The 20,382-nt window shown below is 39.5% G+C and overlaps 1 protein-coding gene across 1 annotated transcript in view; it reads left to right on the top strand.

The window, feature by feature from the left end:
* Positions 1-479: 479 nt before the first annotated feature.
* Positions 480-20,382, top strand: part of FAM81A (family with sequence similarity 81 member A) — a 73,740-nt gene continuing 53,837 nt past the window's right edge. Inside the window, exons 1-2 of the mRNA XM_007958342.2 lie at positions 480-499; positions 1,470-1,743. Coding sequence (XP_007956533.1) covers positions 480-499; positions 1,470-1,743 — 294 coding nt within the window. The remainder of the gene's footprint in view (positions 500-1,469; positions 1,744-20,382) is intronic.

Genomic DNA, 20,382 nt, shown 5'->3' with positions numbered 1-20,382 from the left:
GAGATGTAGACATGGGAATCAAGAAACTTCAGGAAACTCCAGTTAATAGGGCAATCTACTTCCAAAGTGATACTGCCTCAGAAACCCAAGGAGGGGTTGCTCTGACCTGGTTCGGACTCCACGGTGATGGTTGCATTTTTTTTGTTGTTTTTACTGATCTGTCTAGTAAGACTTAGCAGTATTGATTTCATAAACATTGTGATTTTGCTCTATTCTTTTCTCCTTATTTGGAAATGTTTGCTGTTTATTTAATATATATGGTGTAAAGCATTTAATAATATAACTGATCAGTGTGTCTACGTAACTTACCATTCACTTAATAACTTAATTATATGCCTTCAAGGTCATTTAAGTTCTAGATAAAAACTGTTAAATAATTTAATGCTTATTTTTTCCCAACAGATGTGAATTATTAAAAAGAAAATGGCCCAACGGAGCACTGTATTTCCTTTTCTTGTCACCGAGGAAAGGTATAATATATGGAAAATATGCATCTAAGGTATACTTTTCCTTTCCACCAATCCCATGAGGGCTGCTAGTGGGTGTGATGGTTATTATAAAGGATCCTTGTGGCTGTTATATTATTCAAGAATGGTTTTGTTCAAGGGCAAGAGAAGTAGTGTGTCCTTTCTCCCAGCTTGTAATTTGTAGGATGCTGTGGACCACTCAATGAGCCTGAGAGGTGAAGAGTTCACTGAGCCCTGCAGTAGAATTGTACTTCCATTAATGGTAAAATATAACTGGAGGCCTAGAGGCTAATAATCCTTAACCAAAACCAAACTCACTGCTACTAACCCTTTTAAATCAGAAGTTTCAAATTGGGAGTCCACAGACCAAAATTGACTCACAGAAGTATATTACTTGGCCTGCATGATCTTAACTACTTTTGAAATGTGTTGTCAACATTTAAAAATCAGGTGATTTCACATACAAGTCTGGATTTCCCAGCTTTGCTTGAAATATCAGAAGATCTGGAAAAATTGATCTGTATTTCCCGATGGTCACCCATGAGTGGAGCTGAATTGTGGTTGTTTTTAGCTGGGGAGCACCCTTTCCAGGTCTCCAAAGTCCCCACCATTCCCTATTACATCATACTCATGTGCTTCACTCATTTATGCCACCTGCCTGACCCCTGTAGGCGTTTGAGTTTGTAACTACTGCTTTAGAGGGAGGGAGGAGAAGGAGGGCTTGTCAGGAGACCATGTTAATAAGCTTGATCTTGAAAACACAGCCTTTACTGGGAAAGCATTTAGGTGTGCTGAATTCTGACAGCCTTCTGTTCTTGGAAGTCTCTGGGTATGATTGTTTACAGATGTTGCCTGGGTCCTGAACAAAAAACTCTTTTGGGCTGAAACCCATTTAGCTTATAGGGATAGATAATTTGTATTATCTTCTCTGGAAAGACTTGAATCTGACTTTAACATTTCCCCCACAATGAGCAACTCTCATAATGTGATTCTTTTCCGCAGGCGAGTTAGAACCATGCCCCGACACAGCCAGTCTCTGACCATGGCACCCTACTCTTCCATAAGTCTAGTGGAGCAACTTGAAGATAGGATCCTCTGCCACGAGAAAACCACTGCTGCCCTTGTGGAGCACGCCTTCCGCATCAAAGACGACATCGTCAGCAGTTTGCAGAAGATGCAAAACAAGGGGGGAGGTGACCGCTTGGCCAGGCTGTTCCTGGAGGAGCACATCAGGAACATAACTGCCATAGTGAAACAGCTTAATCGGGACATCGAGGTAAGGTGTGGGGGTCAAGTACATTGCCTCCCTTTCCACAACCTTGAGCCACATCTGGAGGTCACCAAGTCTGAGTCCCACCTCTAAGGCAGCAATGGATTTAGACCAAAGCTATCTGTCTTTTCTATTCTTAATAATCACCAAGGAAACAGCTTGGACAAATATCCTTGTTAAGTTTATTCCAGTATTTGATGGCAGTTACTGTCGGTGTTATTTATATTTAATCTAAATTTACCTTGTTGGTTACTAAATCCACTTTGTTTTGTTTGGTTCTCAATAGAGAAGCAAACAAGTGAGAGTTTCCTTGTGAAACCTTTCATTGTGAAAGTTCTTATCTTTGAAGACAGCTATTAAATCAATTACTAGGTCAGCCTTTGCTGCTTTAGAATAAATATTTCTGGGCCATAATGATTATTTGTAACACAGTTTATTATTCAAACAAACTAGTATTTGAATTGCTTCTCAGTCTCTTCTTTCATTGCTCTGTTTTTCTCTGAAATGGGTCCAATAAAAGACCAGTATTTTCTATTTTTAGCATTTATTGAATTTTAAATTTACTGTTGTTTATTGAGCAATCACGGGGCCCATGCAGTTTAGCTCAGAAAATGTAAGATCATTTAGGGCCTGTGCTTCCATCACTGCAAAACGCTAATATCCTTCACATGTAACTTTTAAATATGTGAATAAACAATATATAACTAGATTAAGAAAAACCTTTAAGCCATGAGGATTGTATTTTAATTATGCTTTCTAAAATTAAACCTAATTTTTTTTCCATTATCAAATTTATATATATTTTTAGCTGCTTTATTGCAGTATAATTTAAATACCACAAAATTCACCCTTTGTAAGGGTACAGTTTAATGATTTTTAGTAAATTTATAGAATTTTGTCTTCATCAACACAATTCAGTGTTAGAACATTTTTGTCCCCCCCAAATTTACACGGGCCAGTTTGTAGTCAATCCCTGCTTCCACCCCTGCCCTAGACAACCACTACTCTGCTCTTTGTCTATATAAATTTGTCTTTTCTGGGCATTCGTATAAATGGAATCATACAATATGAAGTCTTTTGCATCTAACTTCTTTCACTTAACATGACCTTTTTGAGGCTCAGCATGTTCCAGCATGTATCTTTGTGTGGATATATGTTTCCACTTCATTTCTTGAGTAAATTCCTAGGAGTGGAATTGCTGGGTCTTATGGTAAGCTTAAGGGGCTCTGGTAGCATAGTGCCTAAGGCACTTGACTGCTAACCAGAAGGCTGGCGGTTCAAACCCACCAGCCACTCCTCAGAAGGAAGATGGGGCAATCTACTTCAATAGTGATACTGCCTCAGAAACTCAAGGAGGGGTCGCTATGAGTCGGATCTGACTCGACGGCACATAACAACGACAACAACATGGTAAGCTTATGTTTAACCATTTACAAACACTGCCAAAACAGTTTTCCAAAATGGCTATGCCATTTTACAGTTTTACCAGCAATGTCTGAAGGTACCAGTTTCTCTAAATCCTTGCCAATACTTGGTGTTACTGGCCTTTTTGATAACCATTTCAGTGGATGTGTAGTGGTATCTCATTATGCTTTTATTTCACATTTCCCTAATAGCTAATGATATTGAGCACCTTCTCATTTGCATATTAGCTGTTTGTGTGTCTTCTTTGTTGAAATGTCTGTTCTTTTGCCCACGTCTGGTTGGGGAGGGCAGCTTTCCTCCGAAGCCTTTGTAATTGTCTGAAAAATCACTCATAGGTGTTTAGCCAGGAGCTGGTCTCCTCAATATCTTCCTAATGTATTGACCTTTTTATCATTATAAAATGTCCCCTTGTCTCTAGTGATATTTCTTGCTTAAAGTCTTATTTTGTTTGATATCAATGTAGCTACTCCAGCTCTCTTACTGCTATCGTTTGTATATTTCATTTCCATTTTTGATAATTGTCACTTGCCTTGTGTCTTTTGGTCTAGGGCTACCACCTGGTTATTGACATTCTCATGCATGTTTGCTAAGGACAGGGATTGACTCAGAATCATGCCCTAGTTGAAGTGCATTTGTCATAGGGTTCTAAGTTTACCTGTTTATTCTTCTTCTTATGTTTAAAGAAAAGGACCGTGTGAAGAAAATAACTGTGTGTTTGCTAGGAAGGGAGTGCAGTAAGGGAGGGCTGCTCAGCATTCTTTCTAAATTCTTTTGGTCACAGCATTTTTATTTCCTTTTGGACTTATCTTTCTCCCATTGGACATAGACTAGGGTGGCTTTTTTTTTTTTTTTTAAATAATATTTTATAGCATTTAAGGTAAAAGTTCACACAGCAAATTAGATGCCCATTGAATAATTTGTATACAAATGATTTGGTGATATTTGTTACATTTTTCTCAATGTGTCATTGTTCTCATTCATTTCATTCTGTTTGTATCATTTCCAATGCTCTATGTCCCCTTGCTTTCTCACATTTGCTTTAGAGTAATTTTTGACCATTTGGTCTCATGTTAATGATTTTTTAAAGGCACTCCTTACTCATGGCTGATATTCTTTCCTTTATGAGCCAATCTGTTAATTAGCTAAAAGGTGACCTCGAGGGATAATTTCAATTTAAGGTTTAATGACAATACTCATGCACATGTATTTGCATGTGCTATAAATTGATAATAAAAATTATCAAGCATAACAGAAGGCAAAGTCAGGATAACTTCTTAACCACAAATAAGCACCTTGAGGGAGTAGGTTGCTAGGCCTATGGGCTGTGGACCATAGTCGTGGGGGACATCAACCTCAATTGGTACAACATGGTATATAAAAATATTTTTCTACATCTTGCTTTGATGAGTAGTGACTAGGGTCTTAAAAGCTTGCAAATGGCCATCTGAGTGGCAACTATTGGTCTTGTATTTGATGGGAGCAAAGAGGAGTGAAGAAAATCAAAGATACATGGAAACTGTAGTCTAAAGGACTAATGAATGGACAAGAACCTCAACCTATATGACCTCGAGACCAAAAGAACTAGCTACCAATGCCAACCACGTGGAAAGAGATCAAAATTGGAGAGCTTGTATAGAATGGGAGAAGTATGTAGAACAAAACTCAAAAGCAAACCAACAAACAAACAAAACACACCAGGCTCTAGTCTTACAGAGACTGGTGAAACTCCCAAGACTATGGCCTCAAGTCACCCTTCGGGCCTGGAGTTGAACTCATTAACTCTCAGTCAAATAATAGCTGTACACTTGCACCAGAAAGATACGTTTCTTAAAACAGTCAACCATGTGAAATCAGAAGGGTAGCATTTTCACAGGAGGAAATATAGGAAGGCACAAATGCATAGGCAAGAAGGACACAGGGAAAAGGTAACCACAGAGAAGAAGTGGAGGGTGAGATGTTATACTTTGGGGAATATAACTAGTATCACAAAACAAAACATGTATATGAACTCTTGACTGTAAAATGAATCTGCTCTGTAAAATATTACCCAAATCACAATAAAAAGTTCAAAACAAAACAAACAAAAAACCACACACACACACACACAAAAGAATGTCTCAGGCCAAGTCTCAGGGAGTTCTTTAGTTTTTAACCAGTCCACTAAGTCTGGACTTTTTAAGATCTTGTGTTCTGTTCTACATTTTTCTCCTATTCTATCAGGGTCTATCTATTGTGGCCCTGATCAGAACAGTTGGTAGTGGTAGCTTGGCACCATCTGTTCTTCTGGTCTCAGGGAAGATGAGGCCATGGTACGTGTAGACTTTTAGTCTTGTAGACTCCTTTCTTCTCTGAGTCTTTCATTTCCTTCTTTCTCTTTTGTTCTGGATAAGAAGAGACCAATAGTTGTATTTTAATGGTTATTAATCAGAGTGTCTTATAAGGTCTTTAGATAAACAGGATTGGGGCTCATAACCCAGCCAAGAGCCTTGAACTCTCCCTCCTTGGTTCTTGAAACCTGAACTGAGTGATCCAAGGATTGTGAATGGCTGGAGCACCTCCACTGCTCCTCTTTGCAGGAGACCTGCCAGTGCTTCTGCTACCTGGGTCCTGGGAAAGACCTTGTGTTCTTCTTTGCTGTCTGGATCTCCAGCTGTCCTGTTGACTGTGTTCACCTCTCCCCTATATCCTTCTAAGAAATTCTTTTCTTTTTTCTCCTGAGTTAGCTAGAGTCAGGTTTAATTGCTTGCATGCAAAGAACTCTAGTGACACTGGAGGGCCATAGAAAGATTAAGAGATTGCCGAGGTAATTTACTTGTGTTTGGAAGGTGGTGTCTATGTTTAGAACGATCTTCCCAGTTTTATATTTGGGTGCTAAAACACATTTATCTCAGAGACTGAATAACTTGACAACCCCAAGTTAGCAACTCTGCAAAATTAAAGAACCCCAACTTAAAGATTTCAGTTTTTTCCATTTTTAAAATACTTTATTTTCTAGAGCAGTGTTAGTTTTACAGAAAAAACTGTGCAGAAAGTGCAGTGAGTTCTCATAGACCCCACTCCTCCCTGCACAGTTTCTTCTAGTGAGGAGTTTAATCTTGAAAAGGATTGGAGATGTATTAGGGGGCTGATAGCCCTGCTGTACCCATATATACAGAGGGATTTGGGATAGATAATGATTCTCAGGCTTCCATCCCCTCAACTAATGGCAACAACTGTGTCATAAAAAGGCACAAACCCCCCTGTGTTTGTTGATACAAAATAGTGTGACTCCCCATTCTTTCTGTGCTCAGCGTTTCCCTGTGGGTCCTTACCTAGATTTCCTCTGCTCTGTGGGAGGATAGACTAGAGACAGGCACCAGTCTATTCTGACATTACTCTTCCCCCTTAGGTAATAGGAGAGAGTGTACCTTTACCTTTAGAAAACCCTAGACTTCATTTCTGCTGTCAGCGTAAGAGGTGATAGTGCTTTACCCACAACCACAGGAATTGGGGAAAGTTTTTCCCTTTGGTAGTCCACCAGCCATTCCTCGGAAGGAAAGTTGGGCAATCTACTTTCGTAGTAATACCGCCTCAGAAACCCAAGGAGAGGGGTCATTATGAGTCGGGTCTGACTCCATGACACATAACAACAACAACAACAACAACAACATGTCCTAGTCTCTGGGTGGTGCAAATGGTTAACTCAGTGGGCTGCTAACTGAAAGGTTAGAGGTTCATGTCTACCAGAGGCAACTCAGAAGAAAGGCCTGGTTGATCTACTTCCAAAAAATCAGCCACTGAAAACTCTATGGAGCACAGTTCTACTCTGACACATACAGGTCACCATGAGTTGGAATTGACTGGATGGCAACTGGTGGTTTATATACTAATCTAACAGTCAAAACCATTTTAAATACAGTATATAATTTCTAACCTCAGCTTAGCCCTCAATGCTGTTTAATAGTTCCTTCATTCTAGAAAACCATCCCTGCCACTTCTTCCGTTTTCCCAATTTCCTTTCCCTAATGTATCCCTGAGGAGCTCTGGTGGTATAGTGGTTAAGGCATTTGGCTGCTGACCAAAAGTTCAGTGGTTTGGTCCCACCAGCCTTTCCATGGAAGAAAAATGAGGCAATCTGCTTCTGTAAAGATTTACAGCCTTGGAAACCCAATGGGGGTTGCAATGAGTCAGAATTGACTCAATGGCAGTGAGTTTGGTTTTTGGGGAATGTGTCCTTAACACTCAGCACGTGCCTCTGTTAATAGCAGTTCCCAAGACAGCAGTTCCCAAGTAGGCTTGACATCACTTCTTTACAAGTCTGTTTCCCCTGGAGGATTGTGAACTCTTCAAAAAAGAGGATCTTTATCTTATTCATCTTTGCATTCTCCAGCACAGTGTGTGGAGCAAAAAAATGCCAGGAAAATTTACTAAGTGAATAAATGCCTGATTCCTGGTAAAGCCAGTTGCAGAACTGCTGGGTGCAAAAATGACTAGAAGAGACCTTAGACATCATCTGTGCAAACTATATCCTTTTCAGTGAAGCATCCAAAGCCCAGGGAGATGAAGGAATTTTTGGCAGTTCCTTGTGGATGTGTACTGCGGCAACCATTTTTGAATTATTTTCAGCAAAATTTTACTTGCATGTGATTTTAATGGTATTGTTGGATAATTTCTGCATTCTATTGGATCACTTTTCTTTGGAATAGGCACAAAGTGGATCTCCTCCAGTTGGTTGGCCAGGTAGCTGTCTTCCAAATTTCTTGACATGGATGAGTGAGCGCTTCCAATGTTGCATCCATTTATTGAAACATCTCAACTGGTATGCCATCAATTCCTAGAGTCTTATTTTTTTTACCATTGGCTTCAGTGAAGCTTGGACTTCTTCTTTCAATATTATCAGCTCTTGATCCTATGCTACCTCCTGAAATGGTTGAACATGAACCAATTCTTTTTGGTACAATGACTTTGTATATTCCTTCCATTGTCATCGTCGTCTTCTTCTTTTTTCTTTTTTTTAAAACATTTTGTTGTGTTCTTCTTTTGATGCTTCCCATGTCATTCAATTTTTTTTTTGCCCATAGAATCCTTCAGTATTCCAATTTGAGGCTGGAATTTTTTCTTCAGTTCTTTCAGCTTGAGAAATGCCAAGAATGTTCTTCCGTTTTGGTTTTTCACCTCTAGGTATTTGACTATTTTGTTATGATACTTTACTTTATCTTCTTGAGCTTCCCTTTGAAGTCCTTGCTTCAGCTCTTTTACTTTATCATTTTTTACATTCACTTTAGCTACTATCCATTCAAGAGCAAATTTCAGAGTCTCTTCTGATACCCATTTTGGCCCTTTCTTTCTTTGCTGTCTTTTTTAATGACCTTTTGCTTTCTTCACATATGATGTTCTTGCCATCTGACAACTCATCTGCTTTGATAATTAATGTTCATTGCAACAAATTTGTTCTTGAGGTGGTCTCAAGGTCATACTTTAACTCCTGTGGATTTGTTTTAATTTTCTTCAGCTTTAACTTGAACTTGCATAAGAGCTATTGATGGTCTGTTCTGCAGTTGGCCCCTGACCTTGTTCTGCCAGATGATATTGAGCATCTCCCATCATTCTTTCCAATGATGTAGTTAATTTGATTTCCTGTGTAATCCAGCTGGTGTTATCCATGTGTATAGTTATGTATTTGCAATGAGTAAGTCATTGGTCTTGCAAAATTCTATCATGTGACCTCTGGCATTGTTTCTATCACCAAGGCCATATTTTCCAATTATCAGTTCTATTTCTTTGTTTCTAACTTTCCCATTCCAATCATCAGTAATTATCAATGCATCTTGCTTGCATGTTTGATCAATTTCAGACTGCAGAATTGGTAAAAATCTATAATTTCTTCATCTTTGGCATTAATGGTAGTTGTGTAAATTTAAATGATAGTTGTATGAAATGGTTCTCCTTGTAGGGGTATGGATATCATCCTATCACTGACAGTGCTGTACATCAAGATAAATCTTGAAATTAATATGGTGACATTTTTCTTCAATTTGTCATTCCTGGCATAGTAGACCATATGTTTGTGTGATTCAGAATGGCCAGTACCAATCCATTTCAGCTCACTAAAGTCCAGGATATCGATCTTTATGTGTTCCATTGCATTTTGACAACTTCTAATTTTCCTGGATTTATATTTTGTATATTTCATGTTTCAATTATTAATGAATGTTTCTAGCTGATTCTTCTTATTTTGAGTCATGCTCCATCAGCAAATGAAGGTCTAAAAAGTTTTACTCCATCCACATTATAAAAGTTGATTCTAATTTGAGGAGGTAGCTCTTCCCTAGTTGTATTTTGAGTGCTTTCTAAACTTACAGGAGCTCTGGTGGCATAGTGCCTAAGGCATTTGACTGCTAGCCAGAAGGCTGGGGGTTCAAACCCACCAGCCACTCCTCAGAAGGAAGATAGGGCAATCTACTTCTGTAGTAATACTGCCTCAGAAACCCAAGGAGGGGTTGCTATGAGGCAAAATTGACTGTATAACAGTGAGTTCTAACCGTATGGGCTGACTTTCCAGCACTAAAGCAGACAGTGTTCCACCCCTATTCGTAAAGTTTTCACTGGCCAGTTTTTTCAGAAGTAGATCATCAGGTCCTTTTTCCTGGTCTGCCTTAGTCTGGAAATCCCACTGAAACCTGGTGGCATCCCTGGTGGCATGGGCAACCTTGATAGTATTTGAAATACTGGTAGCATAGATTCCAACATCCCAGCAACATGCAAGCCACCACAGTATGATAATCTGACAGTCAAAGTGGTGGAGAAGTCAGTCTGAGTTTTCTATTTTTAGCATTTACCACAGTTTCTAGGACAAAGTAGGAGCTCATTAAATGCTTCATAATCAAAAGCTCTAATGTCCTTGTCCCTTCCAGGAACCTGTAAGTATTGCCCATATTCTGTCAGCAGATTTCAATGTCAAAATAGATGACTCTTAGGTACTGGTACACAGTAGGTGCTTGATAAATGTTGAATGAAGGAATCTATTGTTTTAAATCATCCCCACCCAATGGGTCCATTAACAGTTTGCCTTATGATGTGGAGTGTGTTATCAATTATTTATTTCTCAGAAACTTTCCGTAAATTATGATCATCATTATAAATTTAAAAGAGTTAATGTAGTCAAGTAGTCAACTATGAATTATATATGTCTGAATTATCCATACTGTCTTTAGTTTAGGCTGTTATTAATCCCTGGAAGTCAAGTTCTGGTAAGCAGTCCATGGCCCTTTTTGTGTTGGTAAGCATTCTTTTCCAGGCCAGTTTGATGGCTTGGGGAAGTGGTTGGGCCACCCTGCCAAGTCGTCTTAGACCTTTAGCTGTGTCTCACTGGCCTTTGGGAAACCAGGCAATGGGGTCCACACCTGGCTGGTTAGGACCTTCTGGTTTCCATGTGCTGAGGCTTTATAATGTCCCACTTGCTTGAATTGTTGGCTTTGACCTAGTTGGGTGATGGCAAACTATATCAAGCTGTCATCTAATTGAGTAGATTATACTTTAAATAGATTATACATTCACTAATTTAATAATTTCCAAATGGGCTACTGCAGCATTTTCTCAACTCAGAGATGAGTGCAGAATTGGGCTTTACTAGCACATTAAAGCAAATGTGTGGCTAAGATGTTAACACATACCTAGAGGGACAGACAGGAACTTGGTTCAGCATGTACCCAGTGTTACCTAGTGATGAGCGTCTTGGCTAATGGACTTCATACATTTTGCTTAAAAAGCTAATTGCAGCCCGCAGCTGAGTGTTATGGCCTCATCAGAACAGGCATATCAGCAGAGGAACTTTGGTGATTATCATCTAAATTAATTTTGTTTTAACTCTACCACTAGGCCAACCTTCTGACCATGACTTGGTTTGTCATGTGGCTTGACTCTAGGGGGAGAAGACAGTGAATTGAGTGGAATTTGAGTATTTATTCAGTTCCTTTGATGGATGTGGTTCAATCTAGATTAAAACTTTGTATTCTGGTGTCTTGCCCCTGTCTCCAATACATTTTAGCTTGTCTGAGTCCCTTTTTGAAGACCTGCTCACTTCTAGGCACTGGCTAGGGATGGTTTCTGAACTTTCAGATGGAACTCTAGATCCTGGAACATGGAGCTAAATTAAGTGATTAATTACTCAGTTACCCACTGGGAGCTAGGTATCATTAGAGGCCCTGGGGGTACAAGTAGTGACCCAAGCATACAAAGCATACAAGTCTGGTGGGAGTATACAGGGAGTATTCCACGGTTATGCAAGCCTACTAAGTACTCTGAAGCCAATAAAATAATGTGATGGAGAGCCATTGTGGGGCTATTTTAGAAAGGATGCTAAGGGGGTAGGGTGACATGTGAATTGAGACTGGAAGAGACCAGCCAAACCAAGGTGGCTTGGAGGGGAAGAGTTGCACAGGGTGGAGAACATTTTAGGAAAAGGGAACTGCAGATCCCAAGGCCATAAACAGAAAGAGGCTTGGTGTGTTTGAGGAGCAGAAAGAGGACCAATGGGGATGGAGTGTTGCGAGCTGGAGGGAAGGGGCCAGATCATAAGCCTTGATGTTTTTGATAAGCAGTTTGGAGTTTGGAAATTAGAAGGCATTATTTAGTTTTAAGCAAAGGAATTTAAATAATTCATTCACATTCTTGGTCCCAGGGATATATTTGCGAATAAAACAGATGAAAATCCTTGCTGTTGTGGTGCATATAGACTTATTTGTGTTTTAGAAAGACCATTCTGACAGACTGTGTGGAGAGGGAATTAGGGGAGCAAGGATGGGAGCAGGGAGCTTGGGGGCTACTGCTGCAGTTCAGGAAACAGGTGATGGTGGCTTGGATTAGGGAATCATGGGAGATGGGAAGAAGTGGATAGATGTTGGATTTATTTTGGAGGTAGAGCTGTCAGGACTTCCTGGATGTTGGAGTTAGATAGACTTCTGTTTTAGAGTTGGTGAATTTTAGGGCTCATAAAATAAGCAGATGGAATGCTTTGAAGGGAATTTGATATATGAATCTGGAATGCAGGAGGGTTTAAAGTCCAAGTGTGGAGATAAAAACTGGGAGTCAATATCATATGGGAAGATACTATCCAAGAATGCCCTGCTTGGCTGTAGTTGGGCCTTTCACTAGATGATATCAGAGTCAAACTTTCCTTTCCAAATCCTCACAAATCTGGAAAAAGGTTTGATAAGGAGAAACATGGAGAGCTGTTTCTTCCATAGTCATTCCTAGGTAACGCTAGTATGTCTGATTTGGAGGTCCTAGAACATGGGTTATTATCACCTTTGCATGAACAGCATTATACAGCATGATGGGGCTCCTGAGTGTCTCTATTCCATGCTGTCTTTGGGGAAAAAAAAAAACAAAAAACAAAACAAGCCTATTCTCAATGGCTTGATTCCAGTGTATAGAGACCCCATGTGTTACAGAGTAGACCTAAGCTCCATAGGGTTTTCTTGGCTGTAATCTTTATGGAAGCGGATTGTCAGGCCTTTCTTCAGTGGTTTTGCAGGATAGGTGTGAACCACCAACCTTCAGTTAGTAGATGTGTGAAAACTGTTGGAACCAGAGACCTTGTCTTTTGGAAAGGAGGGTCTTTTCAGGGTTGCTTGCCCCTTCTTTGCTAGTGTGAAACATGTTTATTGTGTGGACTCAGGTCATGTACTTATCACCCTGCAGTCTGTCCTGGTGTAACTGAGCTTACTACAGGCAGGCTTGGTACACAGCTCATAGTAGGTGAGTGAAAAGTATGTTTTTTGAATTGAATTGTCAACAGTGGAGATGTACTGATACTTAAAGGTGTCCACTTTTTGTTTTTTATTGTGATTTGAGTGAAAGTTTACAGAGCAAACTGGTTTTCCATTCAACAATCCGTACACATTCTGTTTTGTGACATTTACTGCAATCCCCACAATGTAACAACATTCTTCCCACTTCCTCCCTGCGCCCACCCCTTCACTTCATTCTTCCTTCCCATCCTTTCCTGCCTTTCTAGCTCTATCCCTGAGTAAATGCTGTCCTCTTGATCTCATTTGTGTGATTGTTCTAATGAGTGCAGACCCTACTGATACTACTAATCAAGGTGTCCACTTTTTAAAATAAACTGGTTGTGATGATCTATTGTTACAACGTGACAAATTAGGGAACACTTAGCAGCTTTACAGAGAGATTATTTTTCTAAGACTTCATTATAGAGCTCCTTTAAATAGTAAGCTCTCTAATACCTTACGTTTTCACATAACTTTTCAGTAACACGAATATTGTGTTAAGTTCAGGTGTAATTTTTTTTCTGTATTATTCAAAGTACTTGTAATACAATACCTTATTCATCTGCATAAGAATTCTGAAGTTAAGTGGGCTTTTCTGTCTTGTTTCTAAGCATTTTAATGAAACTTTTTTTTTCCTGATTATAAAAGTAATTTATGCCCATTGTGGAAAATACATAAGCAAGGAACCAACCATAATCCCACCTTAGAGATAAGAAAGATGTTAACATTCTAGTTTTATTTTAAGCATCTTAATATCATAGCTAAAATCATGTTGTATATTTATTTTGTACTCTTTCTTTTGCTTAGTATTAAATCATACATCTTTTTCCCTTGTCTTTAAAAGCCCTCCAGGAGCACCCCCCTTTTTTTGTAGTGGTTGCATAGCAACAGACACTGTGGCTACATCCTAAGATTCCTTATATGTATCACTATGAAGACATTTTGTGCATAAATTTTCATCATTTTTCTTATTATTTTCCTTAAGATTAATGTCAAGAACTTGAGCTACTGGGTCAAAGAGTCAAAGATTATGAGCATTTTTTAGCCTGTTCTTATATTTTGCTGGATCACTCTCCAGAAGCATTGTACCAGGAAGGGCCAGGTGTACCTTTTCAGTTTTTTATATGCTTTCTAAAATAATAATTTTAATAAAGATTTTCTTCTTTAATAGGTGAAAATAGTATGATTTTTATTTCCTGTTTCTTTGCTTACTAATCTGATAAGATGGAGCCTTTTAGACAATGTGCTGGTTAAGTATTTTCAGCTCCTTTTTTGTGAATTGTTGTTCATTCTCTTTGCTTAATGATTAAAAAAAAAAATTTATTGTGAAACAACCCAAATGAAATAAGATAGGTGCTAGCCTTCATTATTTCTATGGAGTCCAATGTAGTATTTCTCCAGGTGTGGTCTGTGGACCACCTTGGAGGTGTTCACCGAGCATCCAGACTCCTGGGCCCTACTCCCTAGCTTTGATTTTCTGAGACTGTGGCCCAGGAATTTGTGTGTTTTACAAGCCACCTCGGTGATCCTTATGAATCCCCAAGAAGTTAAAGAACCACAGGTTTTATGCTTATTATAAAAAAAAAAAAAGGTTTGAAGCATTATATACAAAAGGAATAATACTTTCTACCAGTCTCAACAAGAGGGAGAAAGCTACCAAGTGCCTTTTCATCAGTGGGTGAGCATCAGAACCCGATTAGTCAGATCTGAAGTTTCCTTGTAAGGACGTGTTCAGATGACTAATGTTTTGTCATTCACAGGTGATTGTAACTAGTTTGCATTCCTCTTAATAGAGCAGGTTCATTCAGAAAAAACTGGAGACTACAGCAAATAATAGATAGGACTCGTAGTTCCAAATTCCTTTAAGTGAAATATATTTTTTACTGTTAGTGTTCATTCTATCCATAGTGAACCCAACCAAGTTTCCCAGAAGGAAAACACAGAATGCTCACATTCCTAATTTCTGTATTTTACTAGGAAGTGTGAAGATCCTGAAATGCTGTATGTAAATAGTACTTATGCATGTGTGTTATACTTTCAAAAAAAAAAAAAGAAGGAAGGACAGAAGAAGAAAGGAAAGTTGAGAAAAAACCACAAAAATTGTTTATGTAAGCATAAAAATGTAAGCATAAACATTGTGATAATGCTTCCCTGTTCATTTGTAAATTGGACCTCAAAATGTTGGAACAGCAAAAATCATCACATTTATAAAATTAATGGTAATGCATAGATACATATGCAGATAAATATGGAGTTGAATTTATTCTTAAGAAATCCTTACCTTGGTGCAAGAGGTAATGGCAAGATGGAGGTTTATCGTACCTGCTTCTACTCAATCCCTAATTCCCATGCCACCCTCCCGAACACTGGGATAGGCAGGCAGGCAGCCTGGGGAGCCAGCAGAGACTCTGCTGGGAGCCATGAGTGATGTCCTGCACCCCATGGTTTAAGAGTCAGAGTCTCCTAGTCCCCATAGAGGCACGAAGGAGTTGCAGAGGTGGGCTCTATCGCTGCCGCCTCTGGGCTAGGAAAGCAGGATGCAGAGAGACTGCTGCCTCCTGGCACCTCACCCAGGCATTGGCTCAGTGTTCTTGTTGGCTGGACCTCCAGTTCACAAGCTCCGTCTGGTACACTGAGGACCACCCACTTAAGGTACTCCAGTGAGCAGAGTGAGTGAGACAAGTGCATCATATCTGAAGGGACCCAGAACCCAGAGGGAAGAGGAACAAGCACAACCCTTAAAAGAATTAGGCATATCATCATAAAATCCCTGAGCTCCAGAGACGAAGAGAAAATCTTACAAGTTTCTAGAGATAAATAAATAGTCACTTACAGAGGAAGAAGCATCAGACTTCTTGTCAGTAACCATGGAGCCTTGAAGTCCACTGAGAGGAAAGGCCTTTAACCCAAGAATTCCATTGTGTTGTGTACCATCAAGTTGACTCCAACTCATAGTGACACTGTAGGACAAAGGTACAGGAGCAGACTGCCACATCTTTCTCCTGTGGAACAGCTATACCCATCAATTTATCGTCTACCATTCAGTATGAAGGAAGGGTGAATATCAACATGCAGGGGTTCAGGGGATTTCATACAAGGACCTTACCTGAAGAAAATGCTAGAGAAAGGACTCTAACCAAAATTCAAATGAATCTGAAGAGAGACTGCAGAATTGGGGAAAATGGAAAGAAGCAGCAGCAAAGGTAATCGACGATCCTTTAAAAAAAACAACAAAAAAAGTTTCATTTCAATGGATGTTCAATGCCTGGGTCTATAAGAGAAGTGCTAAAAAGAAGGGTAAAAAAAGATTATTGACATAAAAGAGACATTCTGCAAATGAAATTCTAATTATAGCCCAGCTAGAAGTATCAAGCTATTTTAGCAAAGCCTAGTTGGGGTGGGGGCAGAACAAGAGATGAAGAAAGTAAAATCCTTCCAGATAAGTCTCTTGAGGTTAAAGGGAGAAAGAGGATAGAAGTGAGGAGTGCTGAATGCCTCACATTTGGAGGCAAGCAGTTATGTAGGAATAGAGCCTTCTGGCAGGCAAATTATTGAGATCTTTTATTTTTCAAGTGGAATTGTGTCTATGATTATGAGCACTGGGAAAAGGAAGATAACCATCCATGAAATAGCAAAGTCCAGGAGCCTTCCTTGGTTAACAAGGGCAGACGGCAATGAATGGCAACGTGGTCGAACCAGTCCAAAGGAAACAAACACAGCAAAATACATTATAAACATAAATAGACATAAAGTGAGATGAAAGGACAAATGAAGAACAAACAAAGCAGTGTAGTGGTTGAGAGTATAGTCTATGGAGCCAGACTCCTTGGGTTCAAATCCCAGGTCTGCACTTATTAACTGTGACTTTGGGTTATAGTTTACTGTCATTAAAATGGCGATACTACTACTACCTCCTTCAAAGTGTATTGTGACGATTAAATGAGTAAAAGTACCTAACATACCTAAAGTGCCTAGAACAGTGTCTGGTGTACAATTAGACCAAGCAAGTGGGGCCCACTCAATGGCAGCTAACAGCAACAGCAACCCACTACCTGTTGTTGTTAGGTGCTATCAAGTTGATTCTGAATTGTAGCAACCCTGTGTACAATAGAACAAAACACTGCCTAGTCCAGCACCATCCTCACAATACTTGCTATACCTGAGCCCATTGTTGGAGCCAGTGTATCAATCCATCTCATTGAGGAGCTTCCCCTTTTTCACTGACCATTTACTTTACCAAGCATGACATCTTTCTCTGGGGACTGGTCCCTTCTGACAACATGACCAAAGTAGGTGAGGTGAAGTCCAGCCATTCTCACTTTTAAGGAGCACTTCTTTAGGACAGATTTGTTCATTCTTCTGGCAGTCTGTGGTATTTTCAGTATTCTTTGCCAACACCACAATTCAAAGGCATCAACTCTTTTTCAGTCTTCCTTATTCAACTGTTCAACTTTCACATACATATGAAGTGAATGAAAATACCATGGCTTGGATTAGGTGCACTTCAGTGTTCAAGGTGGCATCTTTGCTCCTTAGTACTTTAAAGAGATCTTTTGCAACAGATTTTCCCAGTGCAATACAATGTCTGATTTCTTGACTGCTGCTTCCATGGGTGTTGATTGTAGATCCCAGTAAAATGAAATCCCTGATGACTTCAATCTTTTCTCCATTTATCACGATGTTGCTTATTGGTCCCGTTGTGAGGATTTTTGTTTTCTTTATGTTGAGGTGTAATTCATACTGAAGACTAAAGTCTTTAATCTTCATCAGTAAATGCTTCAAGTCATCTTTACTTTCAGCAAGCAAGTTTGTGTCATCTGCATATCGCAGGTTGTTAATGACTCTCCCTCCAATCCTGATGCTGCATTCTTCTTCATATAGTCCAGTTTCTCAGATTATTTTCTCAGCATACAGATTGAATAAGTATGGTGAAAGGATACAACTCTGATGCATACTCTTCCTGATTTTAAACCATTCAGTATCGCCTTGTTCTGTTCGAATGACAGCCTCCTTGTCTATGTACAAGTTCCTCAGGAGCACAATTAAGTGTTCTGTAATTCCCATTCTTCTCAATATTATCCATAATTTGTTATGATCCACACAGTCGAATGCCTTTGCATAGTCAATAAAACACCAAGCCTACTGCTATCCAGTCGTATCTGACTCATAGCGACCCCTCCTTGGGTTTCCGAGGCATTATCACTACGGAAGTAGATTGTCCAACCTTCCTTCTGAGGAGTGGCTGGTGGGTTTGAACCACCAGCCTTCTGGTTAGCAGTCAGATGCCTTAGGCAGTACGCTACCAGAGCTCCTAAAACACAGGTAAACATTTTTTCTGGTATTATTTGTTTCCAGCAATGATCCATCTGACATCAGTGATATCCTTCATTCTACATCCTCTTCTGAATCCAGCTTTAATTTCTGGAAGTTCCCTGTCATTCTTCTGCTGCAGCCATTTTTTAATTATTTTCAGCAAAATTTAACTTGTGTATGATATTAATGATATTGTTCGATAGATCCACATTCTGTTGGATCACCTTTCTTTGGGATGGGCATAGCTATCAATTTCTTCCAGTTGGTTTGCCAGGTAGCTCTCTTCCAGATTTCTTGGCATAACAGTGCTATATCTATTTGTATCTAATTGATGCAGTATCCAACATCTCAAAGGGTACTGCATCAATTCCTGGAGACTTGTTTTTCACCAATTCCTTCGTGCAGCTTGGACTTCTTTCTTTAGTATCATTGATTCTTGACCATATGCTACCTCCTGAAATGGTTGAACATCAACCAATTCTTTTTGGTACAGTGACTCTGTGTATTCCTTCCATCTTCTTTTGATGCTTCCTGCATCATTCAATATTTTGCCTACAGAATCCTTCAGTATTGCAACTTGAGGCTTGAAGTTTTTCTTCAGTTCGAGAAGTGCTGAGCATGTTCTTCAAATGCTGAGCATATTCCTCTCTTTTGATTTTCTAACTCCAGGTCTTTGCACATTTCATTGTAATAGTGTATTGTCTTCTCAAGCCACTCTTTCAAATCTTCTGTTCAGCTAGCTGTTTTATTTCATAATTTCTTCCATTCGCTTTAGCTACTCTCCATTCAAGAGCAAGTTTCAAAGTCTCTTCTGACATCCATTTTGCTCTTTTCTTCCTTTCCTGTCTTTTCTTCTTCTTTTTCAAACATTTTTATTGTGATTTGGGTGAAAATTTACAGAGGAAATTCATTTTCCATACAGCAGTTCATAAATATTTTGTTTCATGACATTGACAATTCCCCACAATGTAACAGCTCTCTTTCCATTTCCTCCCTGTAGTTACCTCTTCCCTGTGTCCTTCCCTCCCATGCACTCCCCTCCCCATTACCCCAGCTATCTCCCTGTGCAAACACTGCCCTTCTGTTCTCTCATGATTGATCAATCACTCCAAGGAGTGTATCTACCTGATGTAAATGTTCACCCATATTCTTGTTTGTTGTTTGGCTGGAAGCCACAGGAGTGAGTTCAGTTCCAGACCTGAAGGGTAGCTAGGGGCCATTGTGTCCTGTTGTCTTTTTTAATGACCTTTTTCTTTCTTCATGTATGATATTCTTGATGTCATTCCACAGCTTGTCTGGTTTTCGGTCATTGGTCTTCAGTGTGTCAGATCTGTTCTTCAGATGATCTCTAAATTCAGGTAGGAGATATTCAAGGTCATATTTTGGCTCTCGTGGACTTGTTTTAATTTTCTTCAGCTTCAGCTTGAACTTATATAGGAGCTATTGATGGTCTGTTCCACAGTCAGCTCCTGGGCTTGTTTTGACCCATGATATTCAGCTTCACTTCTTTCCACAGATGTAGTCTATTTGTTTCCCGTATATTCCATCTGGCAAGGTCCAAATGTAGAGCTGCTGTTTATGTTGCTGGAGAAAGGTATTTCCAATGAATAAGTCATTGGTCTTGCAAAAGTCTATCATGTGATCTCTAGTGTCATTTCTAACACCAAGGCCGTATTTTCCAATTACTGATGCTTCTCTTTGTTTCCAACTTTTATATTCCAGTTACTAGTAATCATCAATACATCTTGATTGCATGTTTGGTCAATTTCAGACTACAGAAGTTGGTAAAAATCTTCAATTTCTTCATATTTGGATTTAGTGGTTGGTGCAAACCACTTCTTAGGACTTTTGCTTTCTGGTTTCTCTCTCCTCTTTCTTTCTCTCTCTCCTTTCCTCTTCCTTTCCCATGTGCTAAAAAGGCAAGAAGGCCACATCTCCTGACCTCCTCTAACCCCACAGAGGAAGACAGGATCACTATCAGTAATCCAAGGCCTATTCCTGCAAAGCCAGACATGCTGCCTCCCTCCAGCCCTTTCACCAACTGTTCCTCCCAAAGCACCCACCACCTCTCTCCTGGGTTCGATAATTCACTGCAGTGGCCACAAAGAACTCACAGATTATGGGGTTTATTCGGGAA

This window comes from Orycteropus afer, unplaced genomic scaffold (genome assembly GCF_000298275.1).
Source record: "Orycteropus afer afer isolate SDZICR_OR568_19922 unplaced genomic scaffold, OryAfe1.0 scaffold00015, whole genome shotgun sequence".
NCBI classification, from domain to species: Eukaryota; Metazoa; Chordata; class Mammalia; order Tubulidentata; family Orycteropodidae; genus Orycteropus; species Orycteropus afer.
This window is presented reverse-complemented; position numbering and strand designations above follow the sequence as displayed.